Source organism: Pimephales promelas, chromosome 24 (assembly GCF_988280905.1).
Source record: "Pimephales promelas chromosome 24, fPimPro1.hap1.1, whole genome shotgun sequence".
Taxonomy (NCBI): Eukaryota; Metazoa; Chordata; class Actinopteri; order Cypriniformes; family Leuciscidae; genus Pimephales; species Pimephales promelas.
Window position 1 is genome coordinate 11,923,188 of NC_142792.1, and position 15,834 is coordinate 11,939,021.

The window sequence follows — 15,834 nt, forward strand, 5'->3', positions numbered from 1 at the left end:
CCTCCCCAAAAACAATGGCAGTGTTTAAAAGCTCGTCTCTCTCCTCCTCATCGACAGGTCGGGACCGACCGCTTTGAAAGTTGCCGTCCCTCAAAGTTTGATTACCTTTTGACTGAAGGCAAGGGAGTCTCTTGAAACGGACGCCCCGGTGTAAATAAATCCCCCCGTAACCCGGCCTTTAGCAAAGATCGTAAAAAAAATCATGCAGTTACCAAAAATATTCAGACGCTGACTTAATCTAAAAAATAGTTGTCTTAAAGCTAGAGTCAAAACTCTTGGTTTCATTTTGTTGAGGCTGAACCACAAATTCGTCAACGAAACGAGTCCAACGACAAGAAAGCAAGTGATTCACAAAATCAAGCTTCAAGGAAACAATGGCTACAGCTTGAGACTGTCCCATTAATTGTCAATTTCCAGTTTTCGTCAAGGTGCCAAATCAGATCCGGGAATCTAAGGACCGAAAACAAGAAAGAAGCAAACAGGGGACCCGCTCTACTAAAAGGTAACAGCATCACCGTATTAGAAATCAAAAGAAAAGGCTGATTGGTTTTCGTCAAGTAAGAAGAATGCCTTCCGTTATAGAGGTTTAAGCAAAGCGTACAGGTCCTCAGTTTGATAAATTAGTACAAAAAGTTCTTACGCAATCATGTGCTTGTATAATTGCCAGCAGCATATTACATTTATACCATGAAACCATATTAGTTAATGGCCGTGGTGTTCTGTGTGTCTTTAACGTGTACGTCTGTATGCTTTTTTTTTTGTTGTTTTTTTTTTTAAGTAAACATGAAGCGCAATCCGTCCTTTACGAAGTGAGTGTACCTCCACTAGCGTCTTGCAGGTTGGAATTCTTTAGCTCGTAAATATTTATATAGAGATATATCGTATATTTTAGTGGAATGCGATAAGGTAAAATTCTTAAATCCCGTTATATATAATATTGGCTCTTCTATGTCTGCATTTACATCATTTAAAATAGAACATCTTATTAAAAACATCAAGATATACACAGATTAGGAAACGGGTAACAACATACAAACACATAAACTAGAAATCATTTTCATCTGCATACTGATATATACACCTGTGGTATAATAAATTCCTCCAGTCATGCGCTATCTATACAGATCATATTGCTTAAAAGAAGGGGGCATTTGGTCGGGGACTTTAGGGTCGTGGATGGAGGTGAAACAATAAAGGACAGAGAAAAGTTTATCGACAGAAGGAAGGAAGGAAGGGGCTCGAAACTGACGTAACAACACAACATCTCAAGGGGGTGGTCCGAGAAGGCGGTTTTCTTAGACACAAAATTAGAAGTGAGGGTGCATGGGGATCCTTATATCACTGAGGTATCTACACGCACTGGGTAAAGAGCACTACACGGGTGGAGTTGTGGGGAAGGGGGCGGGGCTTGGCCTGCTCTATTTTTTCTGAGCTGCCAGCTGGGCATCCACTTCCTCCTCCGGCTTGAGCACGTGCCACTGCGCGATGGGTCTCCTCGGGTTGGCCAGCATATCTGACCAGTGACGGAGCTCGGTGCCCGAGCTGTTCAAGCCCACAAACACTTTGCCGATGGCATCGTTCTTGCCAATCTTGTCATAGTCCAGAACAGTTATAACAACTTGAACTTTCTGTAATAGAAATTAGAGACACACAATTATAGACGTAACGCAAGACTTGAAAGTTCATCCAGCACTTGATCAATTATTACTACTTCTGATCAAAAATATCTTAGAATCAAATTCTGACTTTGTCACTCATTTCAAAAGAAAGGGAGGCAAGGAGTTTAATTACATGGCATGCAGTATATATTATTTATTCCTGTGATGTTGGAAACGGTTGTGTTGCTTAATATTTTCTTAAGCCTTTGTAACATTATAGTTTTTACTCTCACTTTTGATTCATTTAATGCACCCCAGCAGAATAAAAGTACAGTATTCATTCTTTAAAAAACAAAGAAAACATTACTGTCGCTGGACTTGAGTAACATTGTTTAACAATGACTGAAAAAACACATAGTGGTGCAATAGTTGACGCCATTGAAATCCACCACAATTATCTCAGTGTGGCAGTCTATTCAAGGGCCTGTTACTCTGCAGCAGAGTGAGTCTTTGAAGAGCATGGCGGCAGATACCAAAGAAAGGCTACCAAAGAGGTCCGGACAACTCGGTAAATTGACTGCGAGCGGTGTGAGTTCGGGGTCCATGGCTCGCTCTTAGCTTGCTTACTAGAAGCCTGATCCGCCCGCGCACAAAATGCGAGCAGACGACATGAATTAGTGTCTTCAGAGCCCTGATTATCCTTCGATCCACCTCTCCGCTTGGATTTCACCGACCGGTGAGAACAGGCCTGGGGCTATTGTTCTCGGAACCAGAGCTAATTTGCCATATAATGAAATATTAAGGGATGTACAACGAGCGAGGAACTGTTGGAAACGTCTGTATGCTGTTTGGTGAGAATGGGGCCTCTCTGGTTAACACACCCCCAAACACACTTTGAATTCAAAGCAGCTCAAAGCATAAAATGTATCCTCTAAACTGTGAAATGCTGAATCACTTTGAAGCAAATCTACTCTTGTTGGACTAGCAGGCGTCATACCCATTTTATTTTCCAACTAATTAGCAACTACATTTTTTTAAAAGCCTCATGCCGAGCCTTATCGCATTTCACAAGGTTCTCTGTTTTCGACAAAGGGTTCGTACAATTCGTTTCCGACAACGATTAATTTTTGAATTTGCGTCGGATTTGCCGTTGTCATATGCAAGCTCAGTTTCAGTGACAAAGTAACAAAGACAAATTTCATTACCTGGATTTGTTCGAATGGCACTTCGAAACTGAAAGACTCATTGTAGTAAGGGTTAAGGGTGTTCTTTTTGATTGTCGTCTTCTTTTTCTTCAGCCGCTTGCCGTTCTGCATCAGGTGGATCTTGACGTAGGGATCTGAAAACACACAGGAACATGAGCATGAGAACTATTAAGGATAAAGGTTTCCACAGTCTTGGAAAATCTGGATATATGAGGGAATTTTAAAAGTGCGATTTCTACATCTGGTCATAAAAGGTGAAAACCATAAAGAACATTCAGTTTTTGGAATAAAATAATTTTTACTTTAATTTAATTTATTAGTTTCTGTAAATATTTATGTATCTTTTATTCTATATATTCTTTATTTTTCTTTCCCTTTCATCATTTTGCTTTTGGACTGTCAAGCTACTTCCCACCGGAATACTCATATCTTGTCAAAAAAAGGAGAAAAATTGTGTTTGAGTGCAATGTATTGCATGTATCATATAAAAAAAGAAATCGTATTACTGTGAGGTTTGTTTACTGTATGATGACCTGCCAAGGGACAGCGATTGAAAATTAGCCAAAGGCTAAATCTGGCACAGTGCATTAAATGTAAACTTTTGTGGTATTGCACATGATCCCTTTCCAAATAAATAAATCAACTTAAATCACTATTGTTTCTGTGCACGCTGGAACACGACATCTGCAGCCTCTACTGAAGCCTCACCACAGAGCAGATCTTTAGTGATACGTGTCAGGATAGTCCAAGCTTTTATTTACACACGGCAGCTGTGTGCCCTCCAGTCTCTTCCCTGTGACATTACTGCCATTCGGGCACATCAATCTCTGCCTGTGCCTCAAAGCACTATCATTTCCAGCATCTATATTCTGTCCCCATCATGCATCTCTCTTCATCTGTTTACCTTACTGATTCATACTCACCTTTCTTAGAATCGATTTTTGATTGAAACCTCACCAAACAAGTTAAGGATGAAATCTCAACAAAATATCTGATTTTACGCCTATGCACCTTCCATTTTGAAAAAGGGGAGCAAATGTGTGTATGTTATGCCTTCCTGAGCCTTACAATAAAAAAAGGATATAGCAGCGGTTATTAAGGTGAGTAATGGTTGAACTTGACAGATTTAACTCTATTTCAGAATTACCTTTTGTCCAAAATGTAATTTTATTTCACCTCTTCTCTACCTGACACTCTTGTATGACAGGGAATTCAAAACATCTCTGGCATTTCAAATTCCATTTTTCAACTAATCCAAATACTCTATGTCTGTGGAAAAAAAAATGAGAGTAGCACATTCCATACAGAGAGAGAGAGAGAGAGAGAGAGAGAGAGAGAGAGAGAGAGAGAGAGAGAGAGAGAGAGAGAGAGAGAGAGAGAGAGAGAGAGAGAGAGAGAGAGAGAGAGAGAGAGAGAGAGAGAGAGAGAGAGAGAGAGGCATACCCATACCATATTAGGAGCAAGGCAGCACAAAATCTGTGGCATGCAATTTTTGGAAGTGTAATCTTACATCTCACAAGGTGAGGGTGTAAGGATGACCATTATGCATACTATTAGGACTGTAAAAGATGACATGTTAATCGAAATACATACGTTTGGGGTCAGTAAAACTTGTTATAAATAAATACTTTTATTTAGCATGGATACATTGAATTGAAAAGACTTTCACACCATTACAAAAATTCTATTTAAAATCCGTGGAGTTTCTATTCATCAAAGAATCCTAAAATCGGTCACATTTCTACTAAAATATGAAGCAGCACAATAATTTTACATTGATAATACTAAAGAATATTATATATTAGCATATTATACTGATTTCTGAAGGATCATGTGACACTGAAGAGTGAAGACTGGAGTAATGAGTGCTAAAAATTCACGGTTAAAATAAATATTAAAATAGAAAATTGTAATAATATTACACAATATTACTAGTTTTGGAGTATTTTCTATCCAATAAATACAGATTTGGTGATCATAAAAAATGTGAGCAACATGGAAAAATACTCGTTACACCCTTAAACTCAACAGACTCAGTGGCTCAGTTGATAAAGCGATGGGCTTTAATCAAGAAGACCTGAGTTCAAATCCCATTCTTGCTTACGTTAAATTGTTGTGATTATAGACCATTTCACAAGATGTAAACAACACTGGTCCAGAAGCACTTCCTGTTTCAGTTTTTTAACACTACATAAATGCTGGGATAAAATACAACCTACAGAAAACTGAATACTTTAAAAACCTACTTTAAAAACCTACCCTGATTCATGCATGAGGCTTCACACTCTGACCGTCAGATCACATTCGGATTGAACACTGATGGATTTAATTCAGATTATGTGAGATGAAACGATATATTTCTAAAATAGAGCAGCACAGCACCTCCTGTTGAACTTATACTAACACTGCATTTTCTGAAGAGCTCTGGCTGCTCGCTCCATCCACTTTTAAAATGGTGAAAACACATAGCATGTCTATTTATGATGTTGAACTTAAATAGCACTTCTCCGGACCTATAACACTATTAACGGTGGTGCTTTTTCCCGGTTGCTTGGCAACAGAGTGCCTGAGGTTTCAGGTTGTTTGGGAAATCTGTGGTAGTCTACACTCACAGAAGCCAAGCTAGAAGTTTGTGGTTCAAGGAGTTGGCAGTGCTGACTTCGGTTAATGGTTCATATAGTCAACCAAGTATCTAAATAGGATACGGGAAATCCAATTGAAAATAAACCTGAGCCTTGTTTCTGATGTGGTATGTTTTCATTGGCTCTGGCTGGCACATACTGTAGGCATGCAGTCCCGTATGGACTACAGACTCATAGGTGTCTCCTAGTGGTTGACGGCATGTACTGCAATGACCCACAACTATAGAAATGCTATTAATAGCCAATTTTTTGTGGTGATTTGCTCAAATAAATAAACATGACTATTAATAGTCTAAGAAAAGTATCCGGAAACTTAAGCCACATAGATAATCTATTACAAGTGTTGTTATTTAAAACTATTAAAATCCTTTTTTAAAATTTAAATTCAGCAAAAAAAGTTTGTTTTTTTAGATGAGAAACATGAAAAACAACAACAACAACAACAACAACAACAACAACAACAACAACAAAAAAAAAAAACTTGAATTAAAAAATTGAAAAGTAACCTTGGCTGAAATAAAATACATAAAACGTTTAAGTAACTAAATACTAATACTACAATTACAGTGCATGGTATGTCAAAAGTTTGGAAACATTACTATTTTTAATGTTTTTAAAAGATGGTCATCAAGCCAGCATTTATTTGATTTATTTATTTATTTGAAGAAAAAAACAGTAATATTGTGAAATATTATTACAATTTAAAATAATGATTTTCTATTTCAATATACTTAAAAATATGATTTATTTCTGTGATGCAAAGCTGAATTTTCATCAGCCGTTACTCCTGTCTTCAGGGTATTTATTTAAAAGAACAGCATCTATCTATTTAAAATATAAATATTTTAAAACAATATACACTACTGTCTGTGGAGAGTATTTTTTTCTTTCTTTTTTTGAATATATATATATAATAAAAATGACAGTATTACTAATAATGACAGTATAGTAAATAATAATAATAATGTTACTAGCTTACTATAATACACAGCATGTTAGATACAAAATATAAAAACAAGTGTAATATGCAATGATAAAAAAAAGGTAAAAAGATGTAGGTTAAAAAAAAATGTAAAAATAAATGTCACTTGATATGGATATTCCAACATTTTTAAGTTGGGTTTAAGTGTCCACATGCTTTCGGAGACTTTGAAATTGTACCTAGAGCAATATAACATGGTACCAGCAACATCAAAGTCAAGAGTGCAATAACCGATAAACTGTACAACCTGAATGCAATGCAAGCATCTCCCAAATGCATTGAAAATAAATGTAAATTTATACATATATGCAAATACAATTCATAATCTAAACCACAAACGTCGACCAAAAAGCACATCGAAGAAAGGTATAGAGATTGGTAAGCAGTGCTCTTGTGAATTAATTCAAATTACATTTATTTTAGCTGCAACAACCACGTCTTGTGTGATTAGGGAGAGTAAACAGGATTTGAAAGGAGAAAAGGATAAATTATAGTGTTCTGATGAGTCGTCCTCCCTGTGTAGCTGAATCACAATGGAAACAGTCACTAATTATTGGCATGATCCATGCGGGCCTATTGTTTCTAATCATGTGACGGCTCTTTGGACATGCTCTCCAGTGATTCCTTTGGGAGAACGACTCCCCCATAACAACAATTAAATCTGAGCCATTTTCACGAACTTGGAACGAGAAGAAAAACAGAGAGAGAATGCAGGGACAGAAATGTTTTTCTAGTACAATCAGTGGGAACAAAGAGCGCTTTGTCAAAAATGTTTATTTCGAATGCAAACCGTCAGAGTCAGGCAAAATCCCAGAAATTGACAGTGAAAGCACCCTTAACTGCACAATATTCGCACAGGATTTGATCGATCTGGCAAGCGGCCAATTCAACAAGCATAGCGATGTAACGCGATAGGAGGTTTAACACATTGTGAAACCTATAGTCCTCCAAACACAAACCCATAAATAGAACTGTTAACAGTGTTAATTTCATCAGAGCTCTGGAGCACCTCATGAAACGTGACTGACAGTTTATAGCCGGCTTTAATCTGGATTGCTAATGGACCGGGAAGAGCGAGAAAGTTTGTTCTCAGCTCCGCTGCTAATAGCTGAGCGATGAGAAGTAAATGTCGGGTCTCTTGGCTCCCAGCAGTGGGTCTGGAGCTGATGGCCTGCGACTGCAGGAGAGAGGGTGGGGAAGGATAGATGGACGAGGCAGAGGCCGTTTTTCATAAGTGGTTACAACACAGATGAGGGCTGATTTCTGAATGCCGAGCTCTAAATTTACTCGGCGGAAATGTATTCATGTATTCACCAGAGCCGAATATTACTTCAGCCGATAAACCGCAGCTCTCCGTACTGCCGCAGGTTTGAGAAGTGTCGGATCATTTCAAGCCACATTTCGACGCCCTTGGGATTTGTAGCTGTGAATGACTGCGTATGCATTACATGATTTTAAAAGGGAAAGATATACTAAAAGTGACTTCACATTTACATACAGACAGCTATGAGAAAATGAAACCGTGTTAAGGTCAACATGAAAGGAGGGAGCGATGCATTTAACTTCCATAACGCGTCTTTCTTAGTGTATTCAGCCGGATATTATGTAAAGCAGGAATCTGATTAGATGCAAAGATGTTAGGCTTTTATTTCCAATAATATTTTAATATTTTTCTGCATGGTCTAATAAGTAGAAAGTGATTATGTTTTAAAGAACAAATTAATAACATGTTATGTTTTTATGATAATGTGCACTATAAATCAGCAGCATGTATTTACCTTGAAAAGCTCACTGTGTCATGTGTTACATAAATGTCTAAGGCCTCTATATAATAATATATGCATCCTATATGCAAGCCTGATGCATTCAATATTTTTTCTTTGGTTAAAGTAAATTAAATTCCTGACAATTATTTCATAGGTCAGGCTTTACAAACAGGGTCCATTTTGATTTCACAGTGTATGGTTTATCTTGACAGCTGGCAACAAGAGAGACAGTCCTAAACTGTCACATAATGGCACAAGCCAGTAACTGGACTCACCTGACAGGCCACCGACATCCATCTTCTTCAGGTTCTTGGCCTCCAGAACGACCACGGTCAGTTTGCCAGCAGTGGGCACATACCGCAGAGAGAAACAGATGTCACCCAGCTTCTCTTGCTGCGAGTGGAAGAGAAAAGTTCAATCAGGGACATCATTTTCAAGGTAAATAGAAAAACTGAACCTGAAAACCAGGTCAAATTTATTCACTGATTGAGTTCTCCAACAAAAAAAAAAAAAATAGTGCTTAAGAAGAATAGCCGAGAACCAAACATTTTCGACTAAAATAATTTATCTAGCACACAAGAAGTGTGAAATATTCCTCTTTACACAAACACTTTTAGATTGTCTCTCACTCAACATGATTGATAAGAGAAATTGAAATGAGGAGCACAGCGTTTGAAGTCTTTCAGTCTCATTCATTTTCCACAAATGTAGTTGCAGGGGTAAACACATTGAAAATACATTTACATGTACACACATTCCATTAATATTTCAGGAGCCATTCTCATAAACATGGGCGCAAACATATGTGACATATAGAAAACAACAGGAAGGGGTAAAAGGTCACATCACTGGCTGATGCCATTTTCCACACAATCAATTTTCTGTCAATTAAAAGGTCATCAGAACAAAACAAAGTATTTGACTACTTAATTAAATGAATCCTACAAGGTAAATATGTTGAATCGACTGCTGTTTGACCGAAACATCAAATTATTTACAGAGAACAATTTTTTTAAGGGAAACTAGGAATTGCGTAGGGGGAAAAAGAGCATAAGAACTGAATGGAGTTGCACAAAGCTACAGTCTTTTGCAGTTCACTTTCATTTTATTTTTTACTGACACTTAAAGTGCCCTCCTCAGGACAACACTCTAGAGATCCTTTGGTAAAAGTCAATACGCTCTTTCTCAAGCGATGCTTGAAGTGCTTTGCTAGCTCATCGGACATGGAGTGTTACAGCAGCACAAACTCAAAGAGCAACCTTCAACGTATGTAGATAGCCTTCAACTCTCTGCCCTCAGCAGGCTTTTGACAGCATCATAATTAACCTTTACATCAAGGAACCGTGACACAAAAACAAAGTTTCCATAGAAACCACAGCTTGAATGCTATATTCCATGACATTTACCATGAAAATTGAATCTCCCCAACCACTGCTTGCAAAGTCACACTTTTTTATTAATAAAACAATGGCACAGGCCAGCTGATTAACTGACATTTCCATTGAAGATAGATAGCCCCCAAGACTTGCACTTTTACAGTAAGTGAATTTCCATGCCGCTCCAGCTAAATGATATTTACTCTTGTTGTGTGCAACATTTAAAATATACCAGTTAACATTTGGGAACATTTCAAACTTAAAGAAAAGCACTGAGAGTATAATTGATTTTTTTTAAAAAAATATATAATATATTAAATTTATATTCCTACATATAAAATCTCTGAATACTTAAAGTAATGATTTAATTCATGATTTAAGTGATACAAATAATGGGGGATGCCATGTTGAGATCACATGTCTAGAAAATCTAAACGATGTTGACGCAGTCACTTAGTAGTTGCTACCAAGTGGTACACTGTAAAAAAACATTTCCACGATTTGTTCACTAGTAGTGAAATCACTCGTAGTGAACAACTGAATTGGCCAAATTGCAACACTTAAGAAGGTCAGGCAATAAAAATGATATATTCACTCATCACATAATATTTAATCACATTACCAGAGAACAGCCAGGTTATTTCCACCCATGTGTATTACCTCTTCTTTCTCAGCGCTCACGAGGTCCCTCCACTCCTCAGTCACATGACTAAAGTCGACTTTATTCATGGGCACCTTCACGTCTCCAATGGCGTCGTGCTTGGAGAAGCGGTCAAAGTCATATACTGTCATCATCAGTGTTTTACCTCCAAGCTCAGTGTAGGGAACCTGTAGGATGTAAACGGGGAAAATAATTGCTTGCATACCTACCAGTCTAATCTCTCTAAATTCCAGTTACAGGACTTATCTACCACCAAGATGTTGGGATGAAACTATAGGACAATTGCAGGTGTGCAAGACAAAGACAAAGAGAGAAAGAGAGTGTGTGTGTGTGTGTGAGAGAGAGAGAGAGAGAGAGAGAGATTTGATTCTTGATTGCCTCCAATTGAGCTGTTTTTCAGACAAAACTCATTATCCCGAAGGACTTGTTCCAACATGGCGACAAACTGCTTGATTGGCCGGGAAAGAGATAAGACCCAAGGGTTGCTATTTTGTCCTTGACGCTATCACACACACCAGCTCTCCAGTGTCTTCATTTCAATAATGAAGGCACTTGTGATTACATGTCTCTTGATGTTGGCGTGTGGTTCATTTCTCATTCTCAAGGTACCATGTCAGTTGAAATTGTGCTAGACTAAAAGAGAAAAAAACAGGTAAACAGTCCTCTACCCCTTTGGTTGGCTCAGTTATATTGACATTTTTTTTTAAAGAATTCACCACTTCACTTAGCAATTTATTAGAAATTTAGAGGTGTGACTGAGGTAATTACACAAAAATGATTTTCTAGCTGCATGTCGTCTCGTATAAACGAATCGGAAAACATTCAAAATAGAAATTATGCTCCTTTCTGGATGACAGACACCTGCAGGAGTCCATCCTCACATTTGCGTGTAATTACTCCAATGCCGCGTGTCTTGTTAATAGACCAGATAAAGTAATCAGAAATAACGTGATCTGAGTAGAATGTGAACACATACATCCAATGGCAAATTGCTTGTTATGTGAGCATTCAACAACGTTTGATTAAGGTGTTTGTGACCTACCTTAAATGTGAATTGCTCATTGAAAACAGGATTCAGCGTCTTCCGGTGGACCTTGGTCTCAAATTTCTTCTTCTTGTCTGGAAGAAGGTAGACCTTCACGTAGGGGTCGGAAGTACCACCCATATCCATGGCAGGCAATTCTGCTGCTTGGATAATCCCCACTATGAGCTACGAGGGGTCAAAAGTCAAAGATTAAGAGAACATGATTAAAACCTTGAAGAGGATCGTGGTCTTTGTCTGAACCATCATCCTACCACCATTCTGTAGATACCTCTGTTACTGTATGTCACGTAAAAGTACTGGTGTTCATTGTAAATTTTATAATAGTATTTGGATTCATATAAAGACAATTGTTGCTCTGGGAATATGGAAATATAGCCATAGGAATATCTGCTTAATAATATGAAAAGCCACCGAGAGGTCAGTTATAGCTATGATGCTGAGGTGTGTACTTCAGGCCTGGCCTGCATTACTATTTAAACAGTCCCAGTATTAAGGAGGCGATGGGGTCAGGTCATGTCAAGCGTGGGCCTCCTGATCCTATCTCCCCGTCAGCTCAAATAAGTGATAGGCTGGCTGGCTGGGCTAAGGTCCTGATTGACCTGCCAGTCACCATATCCCCTGCATACCCTCATGGGTCCTAGAGTCAGTCAATCAAGTTCCCATCAGCTTCCCATAAAACACCCCGTCTCTATGTCTACAAAGATCTCTCTCTCTCAAACTCCGCTTGTGCTGCCACAGAAAGGACTGTAGCAAGAGACAAGCATTGCCAGTGTTTCTGGTTTAGATGGTGGCCATCAGAGAACCCTGTGATTCTTCTTTTGACAAAGGAGCTATAGAGATTTTAATATCCTGTCAGGCTGTAGTACTGTTTGAATTTTGCTATTAAATGGTGATGGGTTTAAGGTCTGGACAGTTTTATTGCTTCATATTGTCATCTTGGATGAACAAAAAAAAAGTACATGTTCTGACTTCAAGAAAGAAACACCCTCCACAAACAGTTCGAACACAGACACAATGGTTGCAAGGTAGAAAATGCTCCACAAATAATGTCCATTGCTCCCATAATCACTCCAACAGTTTTACCAACATTTTGCTATTTTTGGTCATGCTGAAATATGAGCAGGACTGGAAAATTCAAATTTCAATTCAAATTTTGAAGGAATATAGACTTTGGCCATATTAACCTTCAATCGCTCTAGTCTGCAGGCTATGAAAACTTCACACAGTTTTAAGAATCAGATTGATGCAGACATGCTGGAGGAAGGTTCAACCGTATGACTTCACCTCAGTGGGTTCAGTACTCACAATCTCTCATCTGAAGGCTTTGAGCTGTCATCTTAAATAAGCACTGCATTGGTTTTCAGAGAAAACTGTTTTTTTTTTTCCAGGGGTGTTTGTTATTTGGCATACACATTGAGGGGTTTCTGTCCTTAAAACACCTGAGATTCATTAGAAAACAGGCCATGATGGCAATGATTCACCTCAGTGAACGTGTATGTTTTCCCAGTTCTCGTTTTCTATCCTTATTAATAACATCGCCCTTATCTGCACCCTGTCTCTCCGTCTCTCCAAGGAGCCGCCCTGAATTCTGAGATATTGTGTTGGATGGCTTTTGTGACTGCAATGTTTTGTCATTTTTATTTTTACTCTCTGGCTAAAGGTTCAGATTAAATTTAAACAAACCCAGAGTTTAGTTGAGCTCCCTGGAACCTTTCCCCTGTGGAAAGGGCAAGAGTTGCAAAAAAAATCTCCCAGACCTCCCAGACCAAATCTCCTCTGCCTGAAGCGATGCTCGGCTTGATTTAAAGTCAGGCAGGAAAGAAGCACACAGATTTCCTGCTGGCATGGAGGGTGGAGAGACATGCAAGTGCGTCTGTCTAGAGGAGTGTGTGGGTCTATGGGTTGAATCTGGGTCACGTTGATGTGGATTTCTCTGCATCTTCTGCACTTGTTTAGTGAATTTGCTCCTTTGTGTACATGCTACATTTTATACTAATAATCTTATCCCTAATATGAAGGATTTAGTCAAATTCACCAGCTATTTGTAACATTTTTGTTACATGCCAAAAGAATAGAACAAATACAGTATCTTAAACATGTCATTCTTGTTCTTAAAACTGTTATGCCATTCGATTAATGCATTACCAGTCATTTTGTCATTTCACCACTACATTGACACCATCCAATAAAAAGCTGTAATTTGTGAGTATGTGATGGTGGATAATCTTGCTCTTTCAGGTCTCTGTGTAAGATTATATGCACAGCTTCAATTATCTGTCAGCCAGGATCTGACAAAAGGAAGCGCATTCATTCTGGAAGTCACTTAGCTTTCAAGCTCAACAGCCTGTAAGAGGCGCCCAGTGAATTTCGGCTTAGCCTCAGAGTTGAAGACAAGCCAGCACCCCCATTCAGTCAGTGTGGAAGAAAGCCGATTCAAACACAAATCTAACTGCTGTGATGTGCCCTTGACATTTACAGCATTTGGTGAGTTTACAGGGTGATGGGCATTATTTCCTAAGTGCGAAGTCTGAATTCCTCTGGCTTTCAGAGATAGCACTTAATAATAGAGCGCAGCTAGAAAAATGACTCGGAAAAGTTTCACTCTATCTTTTTGTTTTCAGAGTGTTTTTTTAAACCCACACCTTATAGTGCGTATTCAATTATGTGAGAGTGACACACTGAATAACCTTGGAGGAATGGGCATTATTTGAATGGAGCTAGTTACATTTTGACGGACAAACACGCTGTACTTACGAAGAAGACCTCACTAAACACCACACACAGTGACGATGATTCGGAGACGGCTCCTTACCGTATTCTCTGTGAAATTGTAATCCATGGAGTACTGTAATTTGCCAAGTTTCTCTTCTTCCTTAGGCTCTGCCTCTTTCTCTGTATCCGTCAGCCCTGTTTCCGCATCATCCTCATCCTTCAAGGCCTGAAGGAGACACCCACTAACAGTCAGTCCTGTCGGCCCAACGCTGGCGCAGCCCGATTGCCCTCGCCAGAGCGCCGGGCCAGCCCTGGACCAGCCTGCTCTTCAACCGCACCTCTATTAGGGGGGAGCAAGCACTAAAACACCACAGCAATTAAGACCATGACATGCTCAGTGATGCACTAGACTTGGGCTATGAACCCCTTTCTCTCCTATGGAAAGTCGTGGAAAGAGTTGCAAAAAGATGAATGAGTGCAAGCAGTTTAGGTTGGTGGGAGGGGCAAGGCTAGGGCTGGGGGGTATGAAAATACATCGACAACGCATATGGTACTGTATATCGCTATTTTGCAATGGCTTCGAACTTGGCTCATCCAATCATGTTTATGACGTTTTACCCTTCAGACTCTTCATGGAGGACTGGAGGGCATTGGTCCCTTTAACATGAAAGATTTAGTCCATAAAGAGGAGTTATTAATTCTGATTATTAATGTTATGATAATTTTTGTATATTGTGCTTGAATTTGTATGTATATTGAGAAATATAACACTGAGTTTGTGTATATTATATTATGGCTAAGTTATGTTCACTTGATAGATTATGAAAAGTTGTTTCGGCATAGATTCCAGATTAATAATTAATTTGTTACTAATAATCTTATATATATTTAATCTTCTAATAATCGTAATTTTCTTAATAATTAATTCATTATGCATCCATGATAAATAAATACAATTATTGAAAAGCATTGATGGAAAAAATGTTTATCGTGTATACCGATACTTTGATACTATGCAAATTACTCTGTCATACCGCCCAACCCTAAGCAAGATGAGTAGACAGATGTTCTTAAGAAATACATTGTACAATACATTGACCTTTATGCTATTTCAGGCAGAACAATCTCTGGCATCAACAAATCAGTGGGGAAATGTTGTGGATGGTGTGGCAGTAGCTCCCTAGCTAGCCTGAGTCTAAGACGCTGTGTTAAGGGAAAGTCGAGTGAGCTTTGTTGTTGCTGGAAAGCATGCGATTGTTGAGGCAAACTCAGCTCTCAGTTCATTCACTGTGAAATAGTTGCCTTCTAAAAAGGGCACTTTTGCTCATCTGTAAAGCATGCAGGGCATTCACGTTCTCAAGAAGAGTGCTCTTATAGTGACCCTCATTCTCTGTGACGTGATCTTCAACACACACAGTGGCGTTGTCATGACCCTTAGTTATTGGTGATAACCACCACGCTCATGGAAGCTGTAAGCATCATGCCAGCAGAAGGTGTTGGTGGGAGGGATCATATTGTGTACAGGGCCTTTTTTATTAGTTGTTGGGTTACAAGTGTGAAAGCAGAAGGCTGAACAAAATTGATTTCTTTACTGTTTTATCTCCTTCTGAGGACCAGACTAGTCTCACAAGCACTTGTGCACTTCAATTCAACAAGCTTTTCGAGGTGCTTGTTAAATTTAAAGGCATAGCTCATTCAGAAATCATTTCTTCTCCCTCATTTGTTGCTCCAAACCCATATGAAAGCAGAACACAAAAGGAGAAGTTTAGCAGAACATGTGACATGTTATTTTCCGTATAATTAAAGCAGATAGGAATTAAAGTTAGCCAAAAAAACAAAAACAAAAA

General features: G+C 38.6%; 1 protein-coding gene across 6 annotated transcripts in view; it reads right to left on the reverse strand.

Annotated features, from left to right (window-relative positions):
* Window positions 1-781: 781 nt before the first annotated feature.
* Window positions 782-15,834, reverse strand: part of syt1a (synaptotagmin Ia) — a 170,187-nt gene continuing 155,134 nt past the window's right edge. For 3 of the 6 annotated variants that reach the window (XM_039663316.2, XM_039663325.2, XM_039663334.2), the window contains 6 exons: window positions 14,088-14,204; window positions 11,273-11,440; window positions 10,230-10,397; window positions 8,469-8,586; window positions 2,804-2,937; window positions 782-1,628 (listed from right to left, as the gene is read on the reverse strand). In XM_039663316.2, the coding sequence (XP_039519250.1) occupies window positions 1,419-1,628; window positions 2,804-2,937; window positions 8,469-8,586; window positions 10,230-10,397; window positions 11,273-11,440; window positions 14,088-14,204 (915 nt within the window). In that variant the 3' untranslated portion in view covers window positions 782-1,418. Of the gene's footprint in view, window positions 1,629-2,803; window positions 2,938-8,468; window positions 8,587-10,229; window positions 10,398-11,272; window positions 11,441-14,087; window positions 14,214-15,834 lie in introns of all 6 variants that reach the window. The other 3 variants (XM_039663287.2, XM_039663296.2, XM_039663305.2) reach the window with 1 other exon arrangement.